General features: G+C 35.6%; 1 protein-coding gene and 1 pseudogene across 2 annotated transcripts in view; both read right to left on the bottom strand.

The window, feature by feature from the left end:
* The window catches only part of LOC307127955 (carbonic anhydrase-like), a 79592-nt pseudogene that overhangs the window by 26901 nt on the left and 36100 nt on the right, over positions 1–16591 (bottom strand). The gene's annotated exons all lie outside the window — the stretch shown is intronic.
* Positions 1722–15572, bottom strand: LOC307128213 (uncharacterized protein). Its single transcript, XM_079819910.1, has 16 exons — positions 15207–15572; positions 14895–15115; positions 14727–14774; positions 14542–14589; positions 14379–14438; positions 13955–14005; positions 13786–13854; positions 13488–13535; positions 13205–13324; positions 11548–11718; positions 9298–9860; positions 8880–9190; positions 7849–8027; positions 6185–6357; positions 5249–5463; positions 1722–2671 (listed from the first exon to the last, which is right to left on the bottom strand). Exons 1-16 carry the CDS (start codon positions 15307–15309, stop codon positions 2415–2417), a joined length of 2637 nt encoding a protein of 878 aa, XP_079676036.1. The 5' UTR covers positions 15310–15572; the 3' UTR covers positions 1722–2414.

Genomic DNA, 16591 nt, shown 5'->3' with positions numbered 1-16591 from the left:
AATTCTTTATTATTTTTTCCCTCTGATCTTCAATTGTGTTTTATTAGCAATTAGGTGATTTTACCTTGCTTGTGTAGCTATAGCTTTTTTATTCCAAATACAAAATTTTAATTTACACAAATTATCATATTTAAAAGTTTTGTTTGCCGTTGTTTCTTGTCAACATATCCACAGATACTTATGAAGAACTCATGCTAGAAAAGTTTTTATGTTTTATGTTCATGTTTGTATTCACCACTTGGAGTCTCTTGACCAACACAAAATAATATAGTAAACATTTGGGGTGATTTAGCTAACATAAATAATATTTATAATTTATAATTTGTAATTGTATAGTTGTAATATTTAGTTTTAGAGTTTCGCCGAAGTTTGATTGACAGTTAACAGAATTATAAAAACAGTTACACCTCCAAATCCCTCCCTATGCCTTATTCCTCAAACTTTGGATAAAAGCTGCAAAATGAATTCATGTAAATGTAAAAGAGAAAGACGAGCAGTTCATTATTATTATTTAGCATATAATTTAGCAGAGAATTAACATTTTAGAGCCAGGGATACTCTTTCAATTCTGCCATGGTTTTTATCACACTTAGAAGAGATGATCGATCAGTGCACGTAGCCTAGCCTACTGCTTGAACTGAGACTATAGGCTATAAAGTCTATTTATTGATTGAGTTTCTTAAAATGTAAAAAAAAAAAAAAATTGTAAGCTCTGTTTCATACTAGGCTACTGCTTTGCAAAAGGTCTGTTGTCATTTGTGGACACCAGACTAAACCTTGCAGATGTTTAGTACCTGCAGGAAAAGCAGGGAATCATGTAGGCTACATTGAATTTCTTATTCCTGCTTTTAACATTTATTTCACACTGGTTTTAGTTTTCTTTTTTTATAAATCATTACTATACATGAATAAACAATTAAATGAAAAGATATGGACACGTTAATTGTTAGGCATTAAAAATATGCAAAATTATTTATTAATCACCTACACATTACCTTTTTAAAAATCTATTTTAAGGTATTTAAGACCTGCACAGGGTGATATCAGTGTTTATGGAAACATCCTAAACCATAAAATGACTGTAAATAGGACTTAACTTTATAATAATACTAATAGAACTTTATAGTTTATACAACTTAATAGATATTATTATTATACATTTTTTAAAAGTGCATTAGCTTCTCATTGATCCACGAGTTAACATTTACAACTCTGTGTGTAAAAATATGAGTTATTATTATGCATTAGTCTGAACAAACCAACTGACGTGCTGATAATGCAATTTCACTCTTTGACAGTAGATGGTGCTTATGGAACAGCGGAAATATATTGGTTTCCCCGGTAACCTCTGTAAACAAAATAGCTCTGCGTTGATAAACACTACTTTTCTAAGCGTAATTCGTTGAAACTTTCATAAAACCAATTTTTATGTAGCTCAACACCAAGCACTGAATTTGCACTTTCCTGGCACTGAGCTTGTTAAAAAGCTCCACGTTATGTGCTCATTATGCAGAGCTGCCTGCACCTGATCACAATCCATCCGCTCATGCTGCATTTTCCCCACTTCCTCCCCAATCATTTTTGTAATAGCACCATGCTACTCTAACAAAATGTAGTTCACACTTAATTCAAGAACATCCTTATTTGCCTACCAGAAAGTGCTTTTCTCAAAAAAAATTCTTACAAACAGCATCACACAATGAATTACCTGCAAGGGCCTGCAACTTGCTCAAAATCCTTTAATTTCAAATGTATTTGTCAATAAACATATCTGTGCTATATAACAAGTCCTTGTTCACAAAATAGTAAAAATGTTTAGCCACGTTGTCAATATAACAGTAAACTCAGTATTACCAATACCTGATGTAAACTATAACAATTATTGAAAATGCACAAGACTGGACTTAGTCTATAAGGATTATATAAATTTAATATCACAAATGGAAACATTATGAGTGGAATGAGTCCTTAAACTCAAGAGATCTTATTTTTTTTGTTTACACAAACACATAGCTGGTGCTATGAATAAAGAATTTTATTTATCAGTGTTATGACAAATGCAGAATCTGTTTAGTCCTATTTCAAAATAAAATATGACCCGACACAAAAATGGTCATTAAATCAAACATAACATCAAACAAATATAAAATTGAACAAGCATAACATAAATTTAGTAATATAGTAAAATAAATATATTCCTTTGTGAGAATTTTATTTATCAGAGTTATGACAAATAGAGAATCTGTTTAGTACTATTTCAAAATAAAATATGACCCGACACAAAAATGGTCATTAAATCAAACATAAAATTGAACAAGCATAACATAAATTTAGTAGTTTTAAAGGTAAACACAACACATTGCCTCACCCATACACCTTGTATGTTGTTGCCATGTTATTTCTTTTACAATCAACTACATCACCCCAAATGTGGGTGCCTGTAAAATGCCATCCTTCATATACTGTGCAAAGTCTTCATATTGATTATGTACTGGCAGCCTTAAAGCAATGCTGCAAGTATTTGCTTCAGGAAATATCTTGGCTGGCTCATTTTCCTGCTGATGCAAAAACTCCAGCGTTGCTCCTACTGGGAAACCCAGTCTGGGAATGGAGGTGGAACCAGAAGCAAATGCCAAAATCTGGTTTAGATGAAGAGGCGATGAAGCTCCCTCTGAGGAAAAATTAACACAAAAAGGTTATTTTTGTTTATAAAGGATTATTTTTTCTTACAACAACCTATCTCTTTATTTCAGAAGGCATCTATGGAAAAAACAAATTCTCGATTCATGATACCCACCACCACCCCCCCAACATTTTTCAGGTGGGACAGCCAATGTTCATGCACAGTCTTAAGTGCGCATCTTAGAACACTGTCTATTTCTATAGCAACCAGAGCTTCTAATGACAAGTGCAGTAAATCACAGGTGTAGATGTCTTTAGCTACTCATTGGAGATGGGAGAAACCAAAAGGACTATTACATAGGGACTTTTAATATGATAAACTATTACAAAATATAATCACAAATATCAAAGAAAAAAAAGGCATGATATGGTGATCACTTTTTCTTTCTTTTGATGTATATTTTGTAGTAGTTAATGATATTATAGGTATATTTTTTTTGCTGGGGCGGCAGTGGCTCATGTAGGTTGTCTACAAACTGGAAGATTGGTGATTCTATCCCCTGTTCCACCTGACCAAGTGTCGAGGCGTCTATGAGCAAGACACCTAACCCCAACTGCTCCCGACGAGCTGGATGGAGCCTTGCATGGCTGACACCGCCGTCTGTGTGTGAATGAGTGTGTGAATGAATGTATGAATGGGTTAATGTGAGGCAAATGTAAAGCGCTTTGGATGGCCGTAGGTCTGTTAAAAGCGCTATATAAATGCAGTCCATTTACCATGATATATTATAGGTATAGTTACGTAATGGTCCTTTAGGTTAATAATAATAATAGACAGAGCAATTCCAATAGAGTCCTCACACCATCGGTGCTCGGGCCCTAAATATTGGATTAGGGGTGCACCGATCCGATATTAGGATCGGATATCGGCCGCGATACTGACAAAATAGCTGGATCGGGGATCGGAAAAATGAACAGATCCACAAGCCGATCCAGGTGTTTTTTTCCGTCGCAGCAGAACCTACGTCATTCGTCAGCTTCACGTGTGTCGCATGCTAGAAGGGAGCGAGCCAGAGAGTCGGCTGTGTGGAGGAGATATTTCACGCTTGCCACGCCAACTAGTTCGTCGCTGTTTCGAGGGTATTACTGCAAAGTCAGGGTCTTTCCTGCATTGACATTTTTTTGACGGCCAAAGCCTAATTTGATGAGTTATTGTGATTTACGAGTGATGTAGAACAGATGCTGCGCTTGTGACTGAGTGACAGAGAGACCGATCTGAGAGCTCCGCCCCCGAACACACTCTCTGGGTCTTCAAAATAATCAGCGTTAGCTCTCTCATATTTCACATATTAATCCAAATCAAAAGCTCGGAAGACCGAAACCATGTTGCACGTGACACATTCGGACAATTTTGTCCTTGAATTATCACTGGGTGTGAATTGCGCTCAAAAAACATTGACTCTTCTCTGACCAGCTGACATAAAGCATACTTTCAATAAGCGGGAGACAAATTATATCCAGTTATGAAGTGTTTTCTGTGTGTTGACATCTTTCGCGATGTTCTAACAGACGGGATTCGCACACAACGCGTCTGCTAATGTCCGATTCGTGACCTAATGACTCCTTTGAACCGAATCATTTTAACGACTGGCCAGAACAACTGATCTGTCCAACACTGAACTCATGAACTCAGTTTATTAATTTACTCAGAACGCAACTGAAATGAGAACACAAGTGCTTACCCAATTAAGCAAGAGTGGGTAGTAAGAATTATTTTTAATTATCGACAGTATTTCATCTTATTTCTGTTGACAATGTGTAGTAAAATAAATAGGCCTAGCCTACAATCATTTAATCTGGAGTGAGGTGAAACCAGAACAAAGTTGTTATTAGCTAGCTGAACATTTTTATTAAATTGCATATGGTAGAAAATTAGACTATTTGTTAATTTGTAATGCTACTTTTTAATATTGATATGATTATATACCAAAACAATTATCTGTAGTGTAAAAAATGTTTGGTAACTGTCAGATTACTATTGTATGTTTGACCAATACACTGTTTTTTGTTTCCACTGCTACATTTTATTTATTTAAAGAAGTTTGATTACATTCTATTTTAGATTTGAATGCACAATTGTTTTTTAAATAAATAAGAATTCAACACCTTACATACATCTGTTATTTTGTCTTAGTTATGTTTAGTTAGTAAAGTCTGGTGCCTTTAGTCTCTTCAAGGAAGGTATAAGGTGGAAGATATACAGTTTATTATTAATTCAACAATATATCGGATCGGTATCGGGTATCGACAGATACACAAAGCCCAGGCATCGGTATCGGTACTGAAAAAGTCGGATCGGTGCACCCCTATATTGGATCATACAAATGGAAATTGATTAGTATCGAGAAATCAATATTTTTCTTCGCCTAGACTTAGTAATTACCAACATTCTTCCAAATATCTTCCTTTGTGTTCAGCAGAACAAAGAAATTAAAACAGGTTTGGAGCAACTTAAGGGTGAGTCCATTACAGGAATTATCCCTTTAACAAACATGTATTGTGTAAGGGCATGTTATTTGTGACATCCATAAAACCCTAAACCTTATAACTGATTGTATAATGTTACCTTCCACATCTAGAAGCCAATCCCTCCAGAAACAGACTATTCTGTTCTCCAGTGCTCGTCTGTTGGTGCCAACTGGAGACAGCTGTGGAACAAAGAGCTCAGCCAAATCTCTTGCTGTAAGTGGCTTCTCCTCGAACATTAGTACTCCCCTAAAGAGATTGGGATGCTTTTGCAAATTTTCCAGAAACTGTAAACACCCCAGGCCTTCTTTAAATCTGGAAAAAAAAAAAAAAAAAAAAAAAAAAAAAAGATTTAAAAATAGGATTTAATCATAAACAAGCTATGATCAAATTTTTCAGTTTAAGGGGTCTTCAAAGTGTTGGACACACACCTCCCTAGTTGGCACTATATCATGCAAGCAACAAAGAAATGATTAGTTAAGAATCATTAACAGAATTCTTTCAAAAAATGCATTATATATTATATTATGTGTGTGTGTACGTGTGTGTTTTTGGACAGAATTCTGTTCAAATAAAATTATTTATTTTTTTATCACACTTGTGTAGAGTTGGGTATTTAGAATTTCTTGATTCTAATATTCTCCTTTTTACAAGCTGATATCAATTCCTAAATCCCAAGAATCATTTTATAATATATTCCCAAGATATGTATATCATGTAATCGCTCAATCAGTGTGTCAACGGTTAAAAGACATCTATAAATGCCTCATTCATTTATTCAATAAAAGAGCTTGTAAACAATATCACAAGAAACAATAATTATGTAATATTGTATTGTATAACTGCAAATTGTAAAACTTTATTATTGTAAAAACTTTTTAACCTTCAACAGTTTTAACCTTCAATTTCATTGTATTGTTGTACCAACTGACTCCCTGTATTGTTGCCACATATTGGACCTGATATATAGATATACATCATTGAGATAACATTGAGATAACTCATCAATATATATATATAAAATTCAGAAACTTACTGTTCCACGGAATCCCTCAATCTGCTCTCCAGCAAGAAGTTTGTTGCTGCCATTACCATATCATCCCTGTCTTCCAAGGACTGTATATGCCGCAGTGACCCCAACATTGCCAGTTCGTCAGCAGCCCCCGTGATGGCCTTCTGTGCATCAGCAACATTCTGTGCCGATTGGATCTAAATCATAAGGCATTTAAGATAGAGTAAGTGTACAGCCTTTGGATTCACGTAATGGTCCCTAGGAATGGAGTTAAGAAACACTGCATACTTCTCTGTCAAGCTATGAGAGCTCTAGCGTAGTTCTATCTGGAAGACTCACATGTCACATCATTATCTATCTAGCCAATCATTATTCATCATCTGTAGTATATAAGTTCTGTTCCCACCCATTACTAAGTTTGCAGATACTGACACCGGCGTTCACCCACAAAACTCCCCACCACCACCAGGCCGGTCCCTGTCCATCAGGGGGTAGGCTCCGCCCCTGCCTTAATCTTCAGACAGGAACTGTAAGCATCCGCTACCCTCCTGATTCGGACTATGGACGGGGCCTACGCCAAAGAACTTTATCATTTCATTCATTTAATACTACTTGTATACAAACTGTAAATAAATCTTATTCAAATGTTTCCTTGCCTCCTGAGTCTTTTGGGTAGAAATCAGAGTTATCATAGCATACACAAAGTGATATTGTCAACATAATTCTGCAATTACTGAAACACTAGTTGGCAGGGGCGCTGCTAAGGGGGGGAAAGTTGGGACGATTCTAAGGGCCCACGCACTTTTGGGGCCCCCAGAGATTGGTTTTATTAGTAGTAACAGTACTAGTAGTAATGTAATAGAAATTATAAATGTATAATCTACCAAACAGTTACAAATATAGCAAAATTATGGCTTATTTCTGCATTTCCGGCAAAATCCAGCAAAACGCTCCACTCATGAACCGCTCACGGGTAAAACGACATTTGCTCAAATCCCACTCCGACATGACATTTTTCAGTACTGTAGGCTACTATATTGTTGTAGCCATCAAGAAAAGGTATTTCGTTTTATATGTATGTTCAAATATTATGTTATTTTTTTATGTCTATCTATGCTGTCAATCTATGTTGATTATGAAAAGTGAACAGCATGAGTGAGAAAGGACACATAAGATGTGCAATGTCAGGAGAAACGGAGTGGGTCAGACATGATTTTGACCGCTTCATCAAGTTTTGTTTAGTAGAAAGCCTTTCTTTAAAGTTAATTTCATTTTGTATAAATTTTATCTTAATTTTAATCAATGTTTCATCAGCCAATTGGGGCATTCTGGGTTGAGCGAGCGGAGCTTAATTGGTCAGTATTATTAAATAGCAGACAAAGATTTTGGATAGCTAGGTTGGTGCGGTAGAGGGCCCAAAATCATTTTCTTTCATAGGGCCCAAAATTGCTAGTGGCGCCCCTGCTAGTTGGTACTAACTGTGTGGGTGAACATAATTATAAATATGGATGATTTATTTTTAACAGCAGATTCAGGTGATGTTACAGCTGATCTATGCATCTCTACTACGACTACTGTAACAACAGCTTGACACAGAATTAAAAATAAGAATTTTCACAACAAATGGCACAAAATATGGCCTTTGACATGGGCATTACTAATTTTTAAAAGGATTGCAAAAATCTTACCGCTTTCATCTTCTCTCTGAACTCGTAGTCGACTATCTCTTCTATGTCTGGTGCAGGAGGCTTAAGGTTGCACACTTGATGAAATAGTCTTTGAGAAAAAAAGTGTGGCTCGACACCACCATGGACAAGGCAGACTGCAATAATTCGTCCAACCTGCTTGTACATACCGTCGTACAAAGCTGAAACACAAATAGACAAACATATGCATCTGTTTGTACATATACTATATATACACATATGTTTAATTGAAATAATTTAAATATTATTGTCCAATAAATAATATTTTACATAACTAATATGCAGTATTTGGAATTGAGAAAGGGTCCGTAGTGAAGGGTAGTGTGTGACTTTAATTTTAAGTTACTTTATTACACCATTAGATGGTGGCAAATACTGTCTTTACGAGTGAGTTGCAAGGACTTTTATATTGAAGGGACAGAAATTAGGTTGTAAGTTGTTTTTACTTTAAACAACCATAAGACACAATTTACAAATGCATTTTGTGATTGATATGACTGGCTTAGTCGATCCAAAGTCCCTTTCAAGGAAAGTCTGTTCACTCAGCAACCATATTTGCAACGCCTCCAGACAGCTATTTTGGGCATCCAAGACCGAGTCCTAACTATTTGAATGGGGGAATCTTGGGATCTCAAAAACTGCTAGCCGAACTTACAATTAAATTACATATTTCAAATCAGCAACAATTTCACATGAACTGTCCCATAAATGTTGTTTCTTATGCTCATATAGCATTAATAAAGCTTATTTGTCAGGCTAGATAAGCCAATGCACATGTGCAGTCCTAAGCCTTAGTCTCAGGTTTCTGTCATTGTTGTTTCTTACTATGCCGTCTAACTGTTGTATAAAATGCAATATCTGACAAGTAGCCATCTAATATGGCTGTATATCAGCAAGGCTGTGATTGCCTATCACAGCCAAATCACAGCTGTGCTGATATACAGCCATATCAGACGGCTACTTGTCTGATATTGCTTATATATTACACGTTTGGAAAAATGGACAAAAGTCACCTTTGGAATTGCAGGAAAGAGTCTTCTGCCAGTCAGGACCATCAAAAATTTCGCAGGAATGTATGTCCTTAATCAATAAAGTTAAAAACTCCCTTGTGGGACCACCCTCATCAGCTGCCCCCTCTCCAATATCATTAGCATCTCTGAAAATGACATCAAGTTTTTTCTCCGGGTCAAACCGCTGACGGCGGAAAGCTCGAATGGCACTTCCCAGGATGTTGTCTCGCGTAGCATTGATCTGGTTTGATGGTGGTGTTGATGTGAAATCCACTCTGTTCTGCATGTTACGCAGCAATGAATTGAGGTCAATGCTGAAAAGTGAAAATACAAACATGTGTCAGTTTGGTTTTACTACATGTCAATTTAAACATATTTAAACAATGTAAATTCATCTAAAATATAATCATTCTCCACTGACTCTGGTGTGGAGACTAGTGCAGCTGTTGGTGATGCCACTGGAGAAGGCAGAGGTGAAGGCTCTGCATAAGAAAGAGGAGAATGTTCTGGAGAAGCCGGAGGAGAATGTTCTGGAGAAGCCGGAGGAGAATGTTCTGGAGAAGCCAGAGGAGAATGTTCTGAAGAAGCCGGAGGAGAATGTTCAGGAGAAGCCAGAGGAGAATGTTCAGGAGAAGCCAGAGGAGAATGTTCAGGAGAAGCCGGAGGAGAATGTTCTGGAGAAGCCAGAGGAGAATGTTCTGAAGAAGCCGGAGGAGAATGTTCAGGAGAAGCCAGAGGAGAATGTTCAGGAGAAGCCAGAGGAGAATGTTCTGGAGAAGCCAGAGGAGAATGTTCAGGAGAAGCCAGAGGAGAATGTTCAGGAGAAGCCAGAGGAGAATGTTCTGGAGAAGCCGGAGGAGAATGTTCTGGAGAAGCCGGAGGAGAATGTTCAGGAGAAGCCAGAGGAGAATGTTCTGGAGAAGCCGGAGGAGAATGTTCAGGAGAAGCCAGAGGAGAAGACTCTGATGTGGTTGAAGGAACAGTCTGTAATAGTGAATGCAGTGTTGTTTAAAAAAATTTAAATAAAATGTATCTTTCAAGATTAAAGGGTTAGTTCACCCAAAAATTAAAATTCTGTCATTATTTTAATTACTCAACCTGATGTCTTTCCAAACCCGTTAGACCTTCGTTCATCTTCAAAACACAAATTAATTGTGCAAAAGCTTTCTGCAATCTCTTCTCTTCCATGTCAGTCTCCTATGCTGTTTAACTTGTAAATACAGTGCAGCGCACAAGTATTCTCATCGCTTCATAACATTAAGGTTGAACCACTGAAGTCACATGGGCTAATTTAACGATATCTTTACTTCTTTACTGGGCCTTGAAAGTGGCGATGTTGCAGTCTATCAGAGGTCAGAAAGCTTTTGGATTTCATTAAAACATCTTAATTTGTTTTTAGAGTAATTGATGACAGAATTTTCATTTTTGTGTGAACTTACCCTTTAATACTGAACAGTTATGAAGTATTGATAACACTTTTCAAAATGTAATGCATTAGATAACATTAAATAACAATGAACAAATAACAATTTAATGTTATTAACATTCATTTGTTAATACATATTGTATTACTTTAATTAAATACATTATTGGACCTGAATTAATAATGAACAAAAACATTATTGCTATTAACTAATGTTAACAGATAAACTCAAGATTAATAAACAATGTGAAAGTATTATTCATTGTTTGTTAATCCAACAGTGATTCTAACTAACACTTTTTAGTTAAGTTTACTTAGTGTCTTAACTTAATTGTAAAAATCTAGTAATCTGTACTATTCACATATTCACACATCACTTTTCCTTGCTTACTAAAAAAAACTAGTTAAGATTAATTGATTGATTTGAGTGCCATTTTGTCAAGCAAAAAAAAATCCTCACCATTATAGTGATGTGTTCACTTTGGTTGGGCACTTGGAACATTTATATTATTAAACTCTTTCTGATGAAGCGATTCAACAAGAAATCAGTTATTTGGTTTCAAAGGAAGAGATGTACTAAATAGGTTGCTTTTAAAAGTTTACCAAGCTTCTGACTGAAAAATTAACTATAGTTAATGATTTAGTCAGAAATTAAGATCATCTTTTAAAATTAGCCTATGTAATATTTCCCTTTATGTCATATAATGATCGTTTACAATTTTATTGCTAACACTTACATCATAAACCCCTGTGGAAATTTTAATTGACATAATCCCTCTATATTTATAACAATATCTTGCAGCTGATCATGCTCGAGTCACACACAGACTTCAACATTTAACATCAAAACACAACTATGGTAGCTATACTTTGGTAGCAAAACACAACTATGGTAGCTATACTAAGTCAAGAGTAAACCTAAATTAAAAGATCAAGTACTCTCTACAGTTATTTTTAGTTACTAGAGCTCTTGTGTAAGTGAACTATACTAACTAAGCATTTGTTAACACAACATACTATTCCTATTTCACTTTACTTGTTTTTTTTAAGGCAATCGGTTTGCATGCTTTTTTCAAGTAAGTCTAACTAATTAGATTTTACAGTGTACTGCACTATCAGATGTTAATTAATGGTACCTAACTGTTAAGTGTTACCCAAGTACTTGATTTGACCCATTCATGTGCTTCTTAAATGCATTCAAAACAACTAAAAGCTGTCAGTCAGAAATATTAATGAGGCCATTTTCACCTGCATATCCTCCATTTGCAACCATTGAACATGAATATTTAATGGCGAAGTTATGTTGTGGTCCAGAAGTGTTCCAGAGGCAGTGCTTATAATTGACAAGGCTGATGTTATTTCCCGGATGAAGAAAAACTCTGTTGCACAGTTATGTGATCCAACAAAGTCAAAGAGGACCTGAAAACCCAAAAACATTGTAAAAAAGTGTACCGCTCATAAAAGTTTAATTTCACACTAATACAACAATGTTGCATAAGGTTTTATCTGGTTTACTGCATTGAATAAATGTAAATTATACCATGCTCTGTCTGAATATTTGATTCTGATTAGCTGTAAAGTGTGCATTAAAACTCTATATCAATGCCCTGAACATATAATTCACTTTCACAGAAACTTAATGCTGCCCCACAACCTCTATTTAAAAAAAAAAACTTTAGCTACTGAATCGCTACATTATATTTCTCAACTAGGGGGTTACATTGCTATTTTAATAAATTAAAAGCACAGCTTCCTGGTTGTTAAGAGGCTGAACAGTCCTCATATGCATCCCTCATCTCTATATAATTAAAATAAATGCTAGTTCATTCATTCAAATAAATGTAATCTAACCCACTACTTTATCTGTGTATGATTCAAAGCAGAATGCTAGACCTAACGTTCCTTAACTAATTAAAAATAAACATACATTTTAGTCTGCAATCATTTCACTGACGGCTTTATGCTGTTTTTTTGTTTGTACAAACCCAATTCCAAAAAAGTTGGGACACTGTTCAAATTGTGAATAAAAAAGGAATTCGATAATTTACAAATCTCATAAACTTATATTTTTATTCACAATAGAATATAGATAACATATCAACTGTTGAAAGTGAGACATTTTGAAATGTCATGCCAAATATTGGCTCACTTTAGATTTCATGAGAGCTACACATTCAAAAAAAGTTGGGACAGGTAGCAATAAGAGGCCAGAAAAGTTAAATGTACATATAAGGAACAGCTGGAGGACCAATTTGCAACTTATTAGGTCAATTGGCAACATGATTGGGTATAAAAAGTGTCTCTCAGAAGTCACCAATTCCCCCAATGCTGTGGCGAAAAGTAGTGGAGCAATATCAGAAAGGAGTTTCTCCGAAAAAAATTGCTAAGAGTTTGAAGTTATCATCATCTACAGTGCATAATATCATCCAAAGATTCAGAGAATCTGGAACAATCTCAGTGTGTAAGGGTCAATGCCGGAAAACCATACTGGATGCACTTGATCTTCAGGCCCTTAGACGGTACTGCATCCCAACTTTTTTGAGATGTGTTGATGCCATGAAAATTAAAATCAACTTATTTTTCCCTTAAAATGATACATTTTCTCTTTAAACATTTGATGTCATCTATATTGTATTCGGAATAAAATATTGAAATTTCCACATCATTGAATTTCTGGAATCAGGGTTGTATATAGCCATTACTGGTCTCTTCTTATGTATATATACTATGTCAAGTTGTTGTGTTCCAGTCAATTATTGTGCCTCTAACATCAATAACAGCTTTAAAGTTGTCAGTGCTGGCAATTGCCATGGTATAAGCAGTTCTTTGCCTCCACATCATGCATTAAAATTGTTTATTACACAGCTAGCTGTGGATTATCCCTTACTTATTAAACCATTCTTACCTGCATACGATCAGATGGCTGAAACCTTCTAATTTTTATGGAGTCATCCGGGAAATTGAACTTCAAAGGTATGCCATCAGCAGGTTCATCGGGGACTCTGTTTTTTCTCTCATCAATTATCTGAAAAAGTTAAAGATGCCCTGGGGTGAATATCTAGTTTTTAGGTGGTGTTTTTCATATGCTTTAAGACAAACCATGTGCAAATTCATAAGTCATAACCATTGTTATTTTCTCCTTTAACTGGATTCTGAAAAATACAACAAAGCTAGTACAAAAGTTCTACCTTTAAGCGTTTCTGTTCAATTTCTTCCGCTTCACGTATCCTCTGATCCTGTTGTCATAGGAAACATGACACTGGATTTAAGAAACTTGTAATGAATGTTTAGAGACTTGTTTCAAGAGTGTTGCTTGTAATGACACCTCTTAAGAGAAATTATGGAGACTATAATAATAAATGAATAAATAAGTAATAAACTCTTTTGTTGCAATTTTTATTCTGGTCAAGGAAAAAAAGTAATGTCATAAATACTTTAAATTAATCAATAATTATCAAGTTGTTATTATTACATAAAAAAAAACACCTTTTCTTGATCTGTTATTAGGGACAGAGCATATTCTGCATCTTGCTGTTGCCGTAAAGCTCTCCATTCCTTGAACAATTACAAAAATAATTACAAAAGCATTCAAAATAATATCAAGAGAACTCCATGTTTTGACATTTTAACAAAGTGTATGGTACATGACAACAACCTGTAAGGCATCACTGTCCTCAGACTCTACATGGCTCACTGTCTGGTCTTCCTTAAAAGAGAAAGATGCATGCTCGACAGAATGTTTCACAATATTGAACCTTTTAAAATCACTACCATTGAATTCTAACCATTCCTTTCACAAACAGTAAAGTAAAGCTTATTGCTCCACAGTTCCAAATTTTAAAATGTGACTCCTACACAATGGTCAGCTGAGAGTCAGCCGATGCGAGCTTGACTAACGTGACCTGCCAGAACTAATGCTACACTTGATAATTATTTCATACAAGATAACAATTATCATATGCTTTCATACTTACATTTTGTTTATGTACAGTGTTTACTACATGGAGCACATTTTACGGAAATACAAATTTTACTGTAAATTATCTACATGCAAAGATGTTTTTTTCTCCTTAAAATACCTGTACTATGACGCTGTCCTCTGACTCTGAATGACTTCCACGACTCCCCCCTAAGTCCTCCTTATAACAATGACAGAAAGAAGTACAAGACAGTTATATACAGATGTAATATACAAGTGTTCAATGCAAAATGAGGGCCCATTGTGAAATGTAAAAAACAAACCTGTATAACATTGCTCTCTGGTTCTAAATCACTGTCCTCGAGGTCAACCTTAAATCACAATAACGGTTTATAAAATGAACAACACATAGTACAATGTATCTGACTGTAGTACTGCTGGAAGTGCTCCCGGATAAGTACTCAATTTGTAATTTGCAACAAAAAATAAAATGGAAGATACAACAAACCTGTTCCATGGCAATACTACTTTCAGGTTCACTATCCTCAAGATCCACCTTACAAACAACATAAACATTGATTTCATGTAAGCACAGTACAATGTCATTATAAAATAAATTGACAATTTTTCAAGCACTTTTCATGGTCACAAAGTTAAACAAATGTAAGATCTGTACCTTTGGTCTTAAATATAAAGCAGACCGTCCCATGTCAGGGTACATTTTGACATCCTTTGGTGTCCTTAATTCAACCGGCAAAACGTGCACGGTTCTGTGGCGGTCTACCCTGCAGAATTCGTAATCTTTTTTTTTTAGCTGTGGAAATGTCTCTCTTAAAAGATCTTCAAACCTCTTTGCAGGGACATTGAGTGGGGTTGTTATTTTTTTCAGTGGTAGAACTAAACAAGTAAAAACAATGTTGTAGAAATTCAAAGCGCTTATAATGTACAATTAGAAAATAAGATGTTAAAATGTGTAAAGTGGAATTACCCATACGACTGTTGAAAACAGACATGTTGACATTCAACATCAGTCCCACTCTAAGTGAGACACTTCTGTCCATCTGCAATCCTTCCACTCTAAAATACAACATGGATCATATTGTTGAGCATTTTGTTCATAATGAAATTGTTAATATAGCATGATTTTATGAACTTTCATATAAATTATATAGCTTTTTTATAAACTGACTGGTCACATAAATATAAGCAGAAATACTATTCATTTATCAAGCTTCATCACAAGTTGTGAATGCTTGATCTTTCTCATGAGGTCTGAAACATGTCTGACCTGCTATTCAGGACAGAATGTGTATCTTGGATGGAGATTTATAGAGCAATGAAATGGTGAATGGTGACACAATATTAAAATGTTGCTGTTCGATAGTCGTACTGGAAGGGTTGGACTGTATTAGGTGATGGCTTAAATCTAGCTTCCTCAGTGGGGTGTTGGTAAGAACACACAGGATTCGATCAGTTCCAAGCAAACAAGGTTTAATTGTTGGCAGTCTTTATATGTACATAACACAGCAGTACACAGGTTTGTATGAATCGATGCACGGGTGTGTGTGTGTGTGTGGTCTACAAAGAGAAAGGAATAAAGATATATATTAACAATATGTCCTGAGTATTATTACTCAAACATTTTCTCAGTACATTGTTTCCAACATAAATCTCTCAAGTAATTAAATTATCAAGTTATCAGAACAAATAAAGGAATCAATATCCGAGCAATGAAATTCTAAACCAATACTGCCACTTAGTGGTCAGAAACGGTAAAACGCTCAAAACCGAAACTAAATATGACGTGATTTAACTGAAAGCACGTAATTAGAAACATCGCGTTCATTAAATGGAAATAGCAACTGCCTCAGCTGTTAAAGTTATAATCACTATAATCACTGTTTGTATCACACAAGCATACAAACCAAACACTGGAGGCAATATATATAATACGAATTGCAAGTTATTATTAGACACAATAAAGCACGTTCACGTGCAATCGACAGCACGCGATAAACGGCTTTAACACTGGTAAATACTCATTACTCAATATCAGGATGACTTTGTATCAAGACTTTACAAACTCCTTAATCAGCATCTAGCATTAACTTGGTAAACAGTCAACTTACATTTACTTATTGACGCACACTCTGCACACACAGTCCCGCCGTACATTCTGCTCTCTTATGATGACTGACTGAAAAGCAGAGCATGCGCACTGAACTCGGCCTTTCTAACACAGCCGCCCCCAAATTTGGTTGCAAATTTGCTCCATTGAAAGGCCGACATCATATGGTCTACCATCAGTCACTAGTGTGGGTGTCATCCCCCTCATCTCGGATCTCTGGCATGACAATCAGGCGAGCGATGGGC

Source organism: Gobio gobio, assembly GCF_949357685.1.
Source record: "Gobio gobio genome assembly, chromosome: 6".
Classification (NCBI taxonomy): Eukaryota; Metazoa; Chordata; class Actinopteri; order Cypriniformes; family Gobionidae; genus Gobio; species Gobio gobio.
The sequence above is the reverse complement of the archived record's forward strand: the minus strand, read 5'-3'. Positions and strand labels throughout refer to the sequence as shown.

Coding starts and splice junctions, on each gene's coding strand:
- LOC307128213 (XM_079819910.1), bottom strand. CDS start 15,309: ATGTTGTATTTTAGAGTGGAAGGATTGCAGATGGACAGAAGTGTCTCA. Junction 15,116..15,206: donor TGTTTTCAACAGTCGTATGG/GTAATTCCACTT, acceptor TTACTTGTTTAG/TTCTACCACTGAAAAAAATA. Junction 14,775..14,894: donor CTTTATATTTAAGACCAAAG/GTACAGATCTTA, acceptor GTTGTTTGTAAG/GTGGATCTTGAGGATAGTGA.